The sequence below is a fragment of the Phyllostomus discolor genome, chromosome 2, assembly GCF_004126475.2.
Source record: "Phyllostomus discolor isolate MPI-MPIP mPhyDis1 chromosome 2, mPhyDis1.pri.v3, whole genome shotgun sequence".
Lineage (NCBI taxonomy): Eukaryota > Metazoa > Chordata > Mammalia > Chiroptera > Phyllostomidae > Phyllostomus > Phyllostomus discolor.
The window spans coordinates 85,721,176-85,734,747 of record NC_040904.2 but is presented as its reverse complement, the minus strand read 5'-3'; the positions used below and the strand labels follow the sequence as shown (position 1 = coordinate 85,734,747).

The following is a 13,572-nucleotide window of genomic DNA, read 5'->3' as shown; positions in this document are numbered from 1 at the left end:
AGTCTGTGCTCTACATTGGTAGTCTGTGAAATCTGTGAGCACTGATAGTCTATACAAATTAATCAGAGAATTATTTTTCAGAAATGTCATTAAGCTATAGCTACACTATCTACAAAAACAGAAAAAATCACTACTCAATCAGTTCTAGTCCCTTGTAACCAAATATTTTGGATCAATTCTAAAAAATTATAATCTACAAGCCATACCCTGAAACTTGACTCTTTTTTTATTGTTTTGTCGCTTTTTAGTAAGGAGACACATTTATTATTAGCAAAGAAAAACACGGCTGAGCAGATATGGGGTTTTAATAAGCAGATACTTATTTGCCATCTAATATGAGAAGAAAAGCAATTTTATACTAATCTGTCATCTATAAAACAAAATTTTTATTGAAGACCTAGATTACCATCCACTGGGGTTGACTTCAGTAGGGGATTACTCCAACAGGGTAAATCCAAATGTGTATTAAGTTTCACTCCTGCATCTAATAGCAAAAGCATTATTCATGTTTAGAGTCATGCACATCTCTACAAAAACATAAAACCTGTGTCTTATAACCAACAAAACCAGTTTTTGATAGTGTCATATATTTATCAACCAGGTAGAGAATATGCTTGCAGAATCAAGTACAAATGCCACTGATTTGAACAATTAAAACCAAATGCTAGGCAGAAACTGATTAATTCATGAAATTATGGTATGTACATACTATTAGTAACTCCATTATGAATATTTGTTGTTTAGTTTAAAAATATATATCTTTAGCATATGCTTTTTGAAAACTCTTTATATATGAGGGGGGACCCTCCAAAAACTGGAATTATCTTCTAGAGGGAGGGCCTCTTGTAGTATAGGTTTCCCCTGCTAAGCAAGTGTTCTAGGAACCCATCTATACCAGTGTGCCAGCTGGTGTTGTTGTGAGAGGCTGCATTCAGCCTCAGTGAATTGTTTTGAAGATTCTCTCAACACATTTGCCCATTTAATGATGGGTGATTTACAAGCACACCTGCCCACATTATGCGGAGTGTTCAGCAGTTTTTGACCAAACACAGCATGACCCTGTGCCCTACCCTCCCTATTCACCTGATCTCACCCTAGTGATTCTTTTGTTTGTTTCCCTGGATAAAAAACATCCTCAAAAGGAAACATTTTGCCACTTTGGAATAGGTGAAACAAAAATCAGCAGAAGCACTAAAAGTCATTAAAATTGACGAGTTCAAAGACTGTTCTAAGCAGTGCAAAAGTCTCGAGAGGTGTATCGCATCAAATGGAGAGTGCTTTGAAGGTGACTGAAGTTTAAACATTTAAGAATAAATACATGAATTTTTACAAATAAATTCCATTTTGGGGGGAAAATATATATATATATGTTTTTTATATAAAAGTGACTATAAAATAAATATTGTACTCTTATCCATAATAGATCTAAAACTACAGCAAGAAACATTAATGGCACTCAGGTTATTTATAAATTTGTGGAAGATAGTACTTTTTATCAGCTTACCAACAATTTTGATGAATGTATTAAAACAAATGTTGGAAGAATTGTTCAAAATATGGTGTACTTAAAAATAACTGATGCACAGGCTGAGTGGCTCAGTGGGATGGAGCACTGTTCCGCCCACCAAAAGGTAGTGGGTTTGATTCCCAGTCAGAGCACATACCTAGATTGTGGGCTGGATGCCTGATTGGGGCGTGCATAGGAGGCAACTGATTGATGTTGCTCTCTCACACCAATGTCTGTTGGTCTCTCTCAAATCAATAATAAACACATTATTGGCTGAGGATTAAATAAATAAATAAAAATAACCAAAGTCTGTCCAATAAGAACTACCAATGCAGGCTTTACAAAATAGCATTAATTACACTACACTCACAAACTATTTGTATATATTGTATAACAAACTAACCCAAATATTCAGAAATCATTTTTGTAATGGAAAACAATATCAGCTACTCCTAAGGCTTCCACAGAATATAAGCCTTCCAAATTTAAAGAAAATATGGCTTGTAATTATATAGTTTATGTTCTAAAAGTTATCCATCTTCTTTGGAAAAGCAATAAGAAATGAACTTCTTTCTCCCATTTTTGACCTCATCTCATATACAATAAAGTTAGGCACCAACCTATCTATAGTTTTGCCTTACATATGTGTGGCTATTACTTATATAATTTTCATACTTCCCATAAAGCTTTAAATAAATAAGAACCAATCTATTATCCTGTTTTTGTAAAGTTATATTAATAGTACATAGTTACAGAGGAAGTATAAGGATGGCAGTATACCAGTGTGCTTTTGTTGGAACTTTTAAAAGATACATATTCTTTTTTTATTGAGGTTTACTTGTCGTGTAACATTACGTTACTTTTAGGTGTACAACATAATGATTTGATATATGTATATAATACGAAATGATTGCCACAGTAAGTTCAGTTAACATCTATCACTGCACGTAGTTACAACATTTTTTCTTGTGATAAGAACTTTTAGATCTACTCTCTTACTGACTTTCAAACATACAATACAGTACATACTCTTTGACTGTAATTTTAGAAGTTCTTTTTAAATGAAAAATACCCATATGCTTTAATTCAGCAATTTCACTTCCAGGACATTTCCCTCCCAACCTAATTGTACATAAGGACAAGAACTTGTGTTAGGATGTTCATTTCTGTACTATTTGTAATAAAATGAGATTGAAAACTACATTCCTAAAAACCAAAGAAATGGTCAAATTAATTCTAGTGCATATAATGAAATCCAATATACTGTGTTAAAAAGAGTGCTGATACGGGATAATCTCTTAATCTTCAAAATGTGTGCTAAGTGGAAAAGAAAAGGCACAAAACGGTGTGTGCAGTATGTTCATTTTTTTAAAGAAGTGCATATGCAAATATTTGCTAATATATATGCATATTTGAATAAAATCAGAGATCTTCTGAACCACACAACTTGTAAGTAAATTAGGGAAATTACAGGAAAGTATTTGAACAACTTTAAGGAATTCCTAGTCACCCACAGGAGTCAGAAGCCATGTTCCTTTCTGCCTTAGCATCTTCACTCATACCTTTCCCCCAGCCCATATCTCTGGCTTGCTTATTCCTCAGCCCATACCTCAGATATCACTTCCTGAAAGAACCTTTTCGATTTTTTTTCTAAGCTCTAGACCAAGTTTGACCATTCTGATATAAAATACTCTTTATTTGTCCTTGTAATACTTAGCAAAACTTCCAGCAAATAATTGTAGAATTAGTTAATTGATTTTTATTTCCCAAAGAGAACACAGTATCTTGGACTAGGAACTAGTTTATTGCAGTAGCAAGCACAGTGCTCTGCACATACTGAGTACTCAATAAATACAGTATTTATTGCCGTTATGTATATTGAAGTATTAATTCACATGAATTTTACTCTTGAATTGTCCAACAATATGAGTTAGGCAAATAACTATGTAATTCTAAGATTATTTACCGCTCCAAAACCTTCAATCTAGGCCTAAATGAAACTAAGAATATTCTTGTCTCTAAAAACTGGCTAATTTGCTATTGAGTTTTAGGTAATCTTGTAACCCAAATATTCATCTATCTCAGCTACCAAACAAGAGAATTGAACAAGATGAATGTCTAAGGCACCTTCTCATTTTTCCAACAACCCCTCTTCTATCAAATTTTAGCTTCTGACCATGAATTGCGTATTGCAATACTGCATGCTTTTAACCCTTACGAATCTCTCTCTTTGACTCTCAGTCTCTGTCTCTGTCTCTCTTTCTGTCTTTGTCTCTCTCTCTCTCTCAATGCACAGGTGTACACACATACATTGAACTTTCCATAATTTTATTCCAGAAGAAGATAAAGTTTGAGTGAGGAGACTGTTCTTATTGGACCCTGCTTGAGTCTCTATATCCTGTCCTATTTCCTGCCCACAGATGTAGAGAAAAAGAGCATACATTATGAATATGGGGCTCAGGATCTGCAGTAAGGGTCTTTGGTGCAGCTATATCCTCCACTATTATTATGAGAGGCAGACTGATTGCAAAAATGACCCTAATTCTCCCTTCTGGCCTTTATCCACACTGTTTGTGAAGTATTTTTAGCTTCTTCCATTCAATAGGTGGAGATGATTTCCCCAGTCTTAAATTTGAGCTAGGCTCAGGACTGGTCTTTACCAACAGAATGCGGCTTCCATCAAGAGAGAAAACTGAGAGAAGCATATTAGAGAAGGCAAGCACACAAGGAATTGATTTTTCCTGAAAAACAACCAGCTAACTCCCAGAAGTAAAGCTTCCTAAGCTGACCCACAGTAGACTAATAGATGAAGACAACTAGCTACAATCAGAAAATCACCCAGCTGTACAGACTAAATTGCCAACCTGCACAATAATGTACTACATAAAATGTTTGCTGATTTAAACCACTGTTTTGGAATGCTTTATAGTGAAGCATAATTAACTGATCCACCGTAATTCAAAATAGTAATAGTGAATTCTATACCCATAACCCTCCCAACTATCAGGGAAAATACTTGGGAAGAGTCTGACAAGAGTTTCAGCCACCATGGCCAATGCCTTCTCGCTTCATATTTTGTAGAACAATATTATGGCTTCCTTTATTTTGTGTGCTTAGATAATACCCACTCACTATTCCTTACCTCCATCCATTGTTGGGGTTTTCTGAGTAACTGAGGCATTCAGAAACAAATGAACCAAATAATATATGGGTGACTGATTGGGAATAGTCAATCTTGGCACCAACCATTATAGACATATTGTCGGCTGGCCCAAACCAGGTCACCATTTCTAACTGATACAACTGTAGCTTATTTGTACAAAAAGAGTTAGGGCTTCTTTCAATTTCATAGAGAAAACTTATAGAAGAATGGAAAACATGCAATTGGATGAGAAAATGTAACTGAAAGCAGGTCTAGCTGCCTGCCGCTACAAAAGCAGGTGCTGATGCAAAGGAAAGTGGTTTATTTTTAGGTGCCAGCAACATGGAAGATGGCGGGCCATCTCTGAGGGAGATGGGAGGCTCATGTCTCAAAGCCCATCTTCACATCTCAGTGGAGGCAGAGGTATTTGTCAGGAGGGTGAGGGGAACAGAACAAAGAGATCAAGGGAGGGGACTGAAAAGTTTTCTACAATACAGAGGAGCACAGTCCATTCCAATAAGAGAACTGACGACCCAGTGTGCATCATCTTGATTTAGTCATCCTGGCTCCATGGATGAAGGTCAGCAAATCTCCCAGAGCTGGGAGCCTGAAGGTCAGAGTCTGTATCTTTTGGAGTTAGTTGGTAGGATTATTATATAAACGTGCTGGTCCATCTATAAGCTACATATTAGTCAGAGTCAGCACTTCCCAAAACAATGTGAGTAGAATGGCAGGGTGGGTTTCAACTCCCCACTGTTAAAATTTTTCACTGTTACAAAAGGATTTCAGGATCAGACTGGAAAAGGCCTTCCGTAGATACTCCATAGCTATTGAATAAGTAGAGTTCCCGGGTGAATTTCAACCACCATTATTCTCTTAGCATCCCAAGTGAATTTGGTTCCCATTCCAAACCATGATATCCTTAATGTTCCACACTCACTGCAATATTCTGAGGTTCCAAGTTATAACCTTGTTTCTCTCTTATACTTAACATTAAAGGGACATATAACTCCTATTGTTAGTTCACTGTAGCTGATAAATAAAAATGTTAGAAATATGCAATGGTCAGGATGAAGAATGTATGCTTTATATTTAAGTACGCTAAGACAGACATGTAAACAAGAAAGTCATTAATATTTATGGTAACCATACAATTTGTCACCCAAACCACTTTTGAGAGTGAAGTAGGGTACCATAGTAATTTAATCAGGACACCAGGCATAAGCCAGGACTGCATTAGATATACCAGGCTGTATAGTTCACTGAGTGATAAAGAAGAAAGTGTTAGGGGAAAGAAAAGGGGGAAATTCAGCCAGAGAAACTGGACAGCTATCTAATTTCTGATTAATCTATTCTCTCACAGTTTATAGTTTCATTATGTTGTAATATGATGAATTCTTAGAAAATCAGACATAGGCATGTTCATTGAAATACTTGAACTCAAAGTCAAATTAAGTAATCCTTTGATTAGAAATTGTTTTGGATTATGTGCAACTCTGAGTTCCCCTTAAATGTAATGGATAATTGAGAACTGACTGGCTAAATAAGAGAGGCAGCACTAAAAGCTAATTTCATTCTTGGAACACACACTGTGATAATGGATTATGATAATAGGGTACCATAAAACAATTACTGAATACCACAGCACATTTAGAATTAGTCCTAGTTGAAATATATATAGTATTTCACTTAATAATAAGGTGGAAGGGAGAGTATATAAATTTTGTTATTTAAACAGGAATTAGCTGGATGAAAATATGAGTAATTTCAAATATATGATAATACTATAGGAATAGTATAGTAACGACATGATTTAACCTTATCAAATAGCTCATATTTCTCTTCTTAAATATAGAGGATATATTTTAGTCTTGACTTTGATCTCCACAGGGAAGAGAAAATTCTGACCTTATTTTTAAAAAAATAAGAAGAGGTATAAATGGGCATTTTTCTGGTCTTTTTCATTTCTTATTGAAAATTTTGAAAAGTGATATACAAAAGCAAAAATCAAATAAATATTAAGTCATCACCTACCACTTCAAAGAAAACTTTCTTTAGTATTCCAATGAGTTAGCTCATTTTTTAATATGTGTAAGAAATGAAATGAAGGAGTCATCTATATGGCGACAAAAGGAGATTTGACCTTGGGTGGTAAACACACAATGAAATACACAAATTATATACTGCAGGATTGTATACGTGAAACATACATAGTTTTATTAGCCTATGTCACCCTAATAAATTTAATTTAAAATTTTTAAAAAATGAAATGGTGCTTTGTGAAAGCCTAACAATAAAGAATAAAATAACACTTTGAGAAGAGTTGAATTTAAGTTCACACACACTCACAGAAGCACAAAGATACTCTTTTATCATAGCTCCACCTGTGTTGCTCTCCTGCATATTTGGAACCTACATTGCATGAATCTACTTCAGTTAATGGCCTCAGAGAGCTGGAACTCTTTGATGTTTTATACAAAATAAATGGCCAGAACAAAAAAAGAGGGTGGTTGAGAATATAAGACAAAGTTATTGTAAAGCATTTAAAATACTACATGACAAAATACTGCCATCTTATACCAAGTAATGCTGATAGCTTTGTGCTTAGTTTTACAAAGGCCTGTGTTAAATGGCATGAAAACTTGGGGAGTAAAAGAAGAAATTGAAGAAAAAAAGAAAAGAACTATTTTTCCTGCTTTTAATAAAATGATCAAGTGATAATTAAGTGAAATAAAGAGTATTACTCTATTAAGAATATAATTAAAGTCTTAATACAGTATGTTTTACTTGAAATTTCAAAATGCTGATTGAGCAAAGGAATTACTAATCAGAACTATGCATTACATAAGTGGAAAATTTTGTAGATTGGAAATTATAAGGAGCAGAGAAATAACTTTCCCAAGGTCACTACATTCTTATATGGCATAGCTAAAAACGGAGCACATATGCACCAACTCCAATAGATAGAATTTTCTGTTAATACTTGCAACTATTAAAGTACATTTTATTGATTTTTTAAAAAGTAAGTCAACAGTAGACAAGAGTTCTCTTCCAAATTTCTATTGAAAATGATATGATAGTTTGAATTTTCCTAAAAGTCAGAAAAAGTTTGGAATATAACAACTTTTGTTAGATTAGTCATAAAACATTTTAGATTTGTATAAAACTGAAAACATGAAGAGAACATTAGTATTTTCTATTTCCTTCTATATTGTACTCACAGCCTCAGCAGAAATCAACTTCTTTGTTTCGAAGCATTACACAGGTGTACACATAAGGCTTTGTTACATGAGCATATTCACATCAACTACCACTTCCAGACTGGATGGGTTACACTTTGGAGATTTTCTGCAATCTAAAATCCTTTTGCTGGATCTCTTTACCCAGCAGAATGGGAGATTAATTGCTCTCCAAGACACTTTTCTTTTTAATAGCCCTATTCCGGCCTGAAGTAGTAAGCACAAGATATTAAAATGAGTTTATAAAAGTAGAAAAGAAGATGAAAAATTAGCAATTGGGGTACACTAACGTTTTCTAGTAATAAAATGTATGCAAATTATGTCCACCCAGACTGTGAAAGAATTAGAAAAACACAGGAAAATGACTCTCCCTTGCCCTAATTAGCTTTTCACCTTAGATAGTCAGAAACAGAGTTCTGTGCTGACGATATCTCAGACAGTATGTCCTCAGCCCACCCTTCTACTTACACAGGGGACAGCTAAAGCCCGAAAATGTGAGTCAAACCTAGAAAGGCAATTTACTGAACATAGTACTGTAATAAATTGTAATTTTTATTGGACTAAATAAATCATCGAGGAAAAGAGTAATATTTCATGGCAACTGAACCATTTTCAGTTTTGAAATTAATAAATTTTAATAGTCCCACATCATGTAGTTTGAAAGGACATTATCTGATTTGAGTTGATGCTTTTCCCAGGGCCTTTTTGAGATAAACTGATACAGTCCCCACATAATATGCCACTGGTACAAAACAAACCTTTTATGTGTGCTTATGTCTTGGAATTAACCTTATATAAGCAAGCATTTGATAAAATTCCACAGAGGAGTGCATGCAGAGGACCCAAGTGAGGAAAGGGTTAACTGCAGAGCTCCACCTCCTTGTAAATAATCAAGGAAAGCCTTTTATAAGCAGTACAAAATGTCACCACAGGCTGACGCTCTTTCTATAAGAATAATTAGATTCTTTTTTCTCTAGGATGATTAGCGCATATTTCATTGCCTTTATAACTCCAAATGTTTTCGTGGTTCATATGTATTTTCCCTTCCCTTCCAAACAGGTAACAACGTGCCATGCCTAAAATATATACAACTATGTAGTGCCTACAGACCAAAAGACCTGCAGGGGCAGGTACATGAACTCGGATTTTTGCCATCTAGGTCTGGACACACACTGTTACAGCGGTTTGGGGAATAAAGGGCGGCAGGCTGGGAAGTCACTAGGCCCCTGTGACCAAGCCATCCATTGGCCCGCCATCCTCCCGGGGCGCAGCGGTGGAGAGCGACCGGAAGAAGGCTCACTTGCAGTTCAGGATTTGAATCCAGGGTCAGTACAAGGCATTTTCAGTGTTAATCCTTTCTGCTAAAACACACTGACTGACAATTTCACGCTTCTGCTAGGCCGGTAAATTCAGAGAAATTGCCGATCTGAGTGGCTGAGGCTTCTGACCTGTAGGGGAGCCCCGCCTGATGTTCGCGGAAAGTGAGAGGAAACCGGTGCGGAGACGAAGCGCCAGCCGGTGCACCAAAGGAATCGCCACGAATGGGATCCGAAAGCAGAACTTCTCCCCTTTGAGCAATTAAAATTGCGGAAAAACCGGTCCTCTGAGCTGACTCCACTGAAAATAAATACCAGAGCGAGGGCACTGGAAAGGAAACTGGGCATGTGAGTGTGCTCCCAGGGTGGGGCTGTAGGTGAGACTCTCTCTCAAAGCGGCGAGACGGTTAAACTGAAAAGCCAACAGTGGGCGGGTGGGTCTTTGCATTTTACAAACTCATCGCCCTCATCCGCTCTTCTCTCCACTCGGCGTGTGAGTACCCTTCCTTCCCACAGCGACACGGGGATCAGGAAAGGGGGAAATCTGCACTGTGCCAAACCCCAGCGGGTCTCTCCTCCCCATTTCCTCGGTGTTCCTACCCAACCCCACCTGCTTTAAATCCAACTCCACTTGGCGTTTCACAGTCCCCGCCCCAGACCCGGAGATTTGCCAAAGCTTACTGTTTCTCCAACCTCAGAACAGCAGGTGAGCTCATTGCCTCTCACACAGAAATGTAACTTTCAGAAAGAGATCGAGAGAGTACCCCCTCCCCCGCGCCTCCACCAAGCACACAAACACACACAGCTGCAGTTCACAAACACGTACGATCCCCAGGCTCCAGCCCCCGGCCTCACTTTCCCCCTTTTCCTGGGGGAGATATCCAGGGGCTTTCAAACCTCCTCTCTGGCCTCAACTTGCCAACAGCGGAAGGGGTGTGCAGAATTAAAGATGCAACAAGGAAGTTTTTCTTTCACTTAAAAAATAAAGAAAAGAGTAGAACAAATAGAACCCGAAATAACAGGAAGTAGGAGTTGTACTTGCAACTGTTTATGAAGTGCAGGGCTAGCGATTAAAACTTCATATGGGGAAAAAATACAAAAATTCTGAAGTCTAGAGAGGAAATAAACCTGCTACTCCGTCAAGTGAAGGCGAGCGCGAAGAATGCGCTATTAGGACCAACTCCTGTCAGCCATCCCTGGGTCTCTGGATGACACAGCCAGAGGACCGCCCCAGGGTGAGAAAGGGATTCCCAGCGAGATATTTTAATTGTTGGGGGTTTTGCATTATTTCTTCTGAGGCTCAGAACAGAACTGAGATCTGAGGTTGAAGCACAGGATCTGAAAAATTTACAAACCCTACAGTTAAGGTCAAACCTGGCTGGGTTCTTTGCCTACCATCAGTCCTAAACTCACTGTCCACCCAGAAAATGGGGGAGGAGGGGTCCGAACCACTATTTAAGCTTTAGGAGGATTTTAAGAGAGCGATTAAAGTCCTCTTTCTCTTCTACCTCTTCCATCGCCTCTTCGCCTCAGATCGAGGGGAAGTTTACGGGGTTTTATCACACACAAAAAAAGTGCGCCCAGCTATTGCTTACAAGACCTAAGCGAAACGAAAACTGCCCGGAGCGAAATGACGTGGACTTTGAAATCAGGGACTGGATTGTCAGTGGGCAACAGCTCGCCGCCCAGGAGGGAGTCACAAGGGGAAGAGGGGACAGGCGAATCCTGCCCTCGGGCCCCTGAAACCCTGACCCCGGCCTCACCCAAAGTTCCTGGAGATTTACCCAGTGCCCCCGTCGCTTCGCAAACTTGATTCCACCGGCCAAGCTCTAACGTGTGGCACAGGTGACAGAACCCAAGGCCAGCGCTGAGCCCGCACCGCCGTCCCTTTACTTCCCCCATGATCCGGGGCGCACTGCCCCGCTGTCCAAGGCCGGGGCCGGGGACCTAAGGAAGCTGCCCCCGGGTGCTCCGGGGCCCCTGCTCACCTGGCCTGAGGACAGCTGCGGAGATCAAGAGGCAGAAGACCAGACCGCAGGAGGGGGCAGCCTTTGTTGCCATATTCCTCCTCATCCTCCGAAGCCACCGAACACAGTCCGCGACGTAAGAAGTAGCGTCCTCAGTGCCCCTCGCTGCCCGCGCACTCGCGGGTCGGGACGCAGAGGGCAGCGGCTTCTCCCAGACACACAGCCCCGTGGGCTGTGGAGCTGCACCTTCGGGTCTCTGCCGCACGTAACTTTCCACCACGCAGTGCCCCAGCTCCTCTTACCTACAACACTAGCCCTTGGCCCCTTGGCTGCTTCTCCGGGGACCTGCTACCCTCTCTCTTCCTGGGAGACACTTGAGCAATTCGAAAAGGTGTACGTGGTTCTTTTTGGCTGGTCTGTTATTTCCCTTCTCTTGGGATAATAACGATGATAGTAGTGGCAATGTGCGTAAAAAGCCGGTGGTAGGAAGGAATAGCCAGGGGTGGCAACAGGGGGCGGCGGGTCCAGGCGGTCTCCTCAGGTGGGCAGCAGTTGGTAGCAGCAAGAGCAGCAGCAGGGATGGCAACAGCAGCAGCAGCACTCCGAGCTGCTCTGAGTGGGGAGACTGGGAGGCGTGTGTAAGCCGCCTCTTTCCTCCACCCTCCGACTCCTCCCTCCCTCTTCTCTGCCCCCACCCGCTTCCCAGGACGCAGCTCAGAGCAGGTGGTTGGAACACAGATCTGCAGCCTAGAGGCGCTGCAGGACCGAGGCGAAGACTGAGCCGGGACCTGAAACCCCGCACAGGAGCGCACGCCGAGTGGGCGGGGCTTCTTGGCCCCTCCCCCTCTGGCAAGCGCGCCAATAAGAAGCAGGCACGGACGCCCCGCGCTCTGGGGGAGCCCCCAGGACTGCCACTTGCCTGTGGCATTACAGGGGTAATAAGGGTAATGAAGCCTCTCTCAGTTCACACTGCTCACCCAGTCCCGTCGCGGTTCGGAAAACCAAATTACCCTTTTCTTTCCCCAAAACTCCAATCGTTTTGACTCACTCCTTGGGGGACTTTTCGGCGGCAGCGTTACAGTCTCCTTAGCAGGGCTGGGCAGCAGGGGCGGGGAACTCACAGAGTTGGGGTCCAAGGGCGGAGCCAAGGAGGAAGGAAGCTGCTTGAGGAGGCTGCAAAGGTGGAAACTGGTTTTCTAGGAGTTAACAGAGCAGCTGCGGTTGGCTGGGGACGACCTACGTACGAAGCTGATTCTTCCTCTTTCCTCTCCCACGCCTCACCCGCGTCTCTCATACACCTTTTTAAAAAAGGCAAATGACTTGAGTGGATTGCCCGTGCCAAACAGAAAATGTTTACTTTTAATTGGGGGAAATTAAACCTGGAATTTCTAAACCATACTTAGTCACACGGATTTTCCCAACGTTACAAAGCTGGAGCGTGTGTCTCCTCTATTTTGAATTAAGCGGCGATTTTAAGTTGCAAACAGAAAATCCTCAAGTTACTCAGATTAAAAGCCAAACTCCTCCTTATCAGTTCCAGAAATCCAGGCATCCCTGTAGATGGACAGGATTCTCGGGCAATTTCTAAAGACTGAACCACCTCCCAGGCGGAACGTTGGAAGCCGCGTAGCTTTCAGATCAGGCCGAGAGCATGAAGGAGTATTTTCCTCTAGAACACGGGGGGTGGAGCTGTCAGAGCCCTAAGTGGCTCTAAATCAAGGATGCGGGATCACAAGTCTCATCCCCGAAGCTTAATAAAATACTGGCCCCAGAACCACTTCGCCAGGACATTAAATAGCCTTTAGTGCATCACAGGGTCACCCCTGTGTGAGGCTACTCTCCCGCAGAGAATGCCAGCTAGTGATCCTCACATACTGTGCTTTCATCAGAAGGCTTGGAGTCACCAGCTAGGTGGGGGTGAGAGGAGTTTGCGGCAGGGGAAGCTCAATAAAACAAACACACATGCACACACGCAATAATCTTTGAATTTTTTCATCTTTTCATGCTTGAAACTATTAAGTCCCATTTTCAGCTGCATTTTTTTTCAAAAGCCTGACTATCTTATCCTTCTGGTTCTCCTTACATTGCAATAACAATATTCTAGAGTAGAGCTCTTGTATTTTTTCCTCTCAAAATAAGTACTTTCTCCAACTTGGTTTTAACATTAACATTTTATTTGCATCTTATGAACCAACAGGAAGGCTAATACTATGAGGCAAATGCTTTTTAAATCAGTATTCCATTAACTAAATTGCTAACATTGCGATGGATTGTGTGGAATTTCTACAGGGAATTGTTTGTTTTCTTTTACCAGTGGCTCTTCATAGCTTTATTATAACAAATCATCAATCACCCTAACTATGTATTTATCCAGTGTCCTCCACTTTGTCTATCTGATCCC

At 40.6% G+C, this 13,572-nt stretch overlaps 1 protein-coding gene across 3 annotated transcripts in view; it reads right to left on the bottom strand.

The window, feature by feature from the left end:
• The window catches only part of ALCAM (activated leukocyte cell adhesion molecule), a 201,032-nt gene extending 189,201 nt beyond the window's left edge, over positions 1-11,831 (bottom strand). The window contains exon 1 of one of the 3 annotated variants that reach the window (XM_028503317.2): positions 11,193-11,831. In XM_028503317.2, the coding sequence (XP_028359118.1) occupies positions 11,193-11,277 (85 nt within the window). In that variant the 5' untranslated portion in view covers positions 11,278-11,831. The remainder of the gene's footprint in view (positions 1-11,192) is intronic. The other 2 variants (XM_036018033.1, XM_028503316.2) reach the window with 2 other exon arrangements.
• Positions 11,832-13,572: the final 1,741 nt, after the last annotated feature.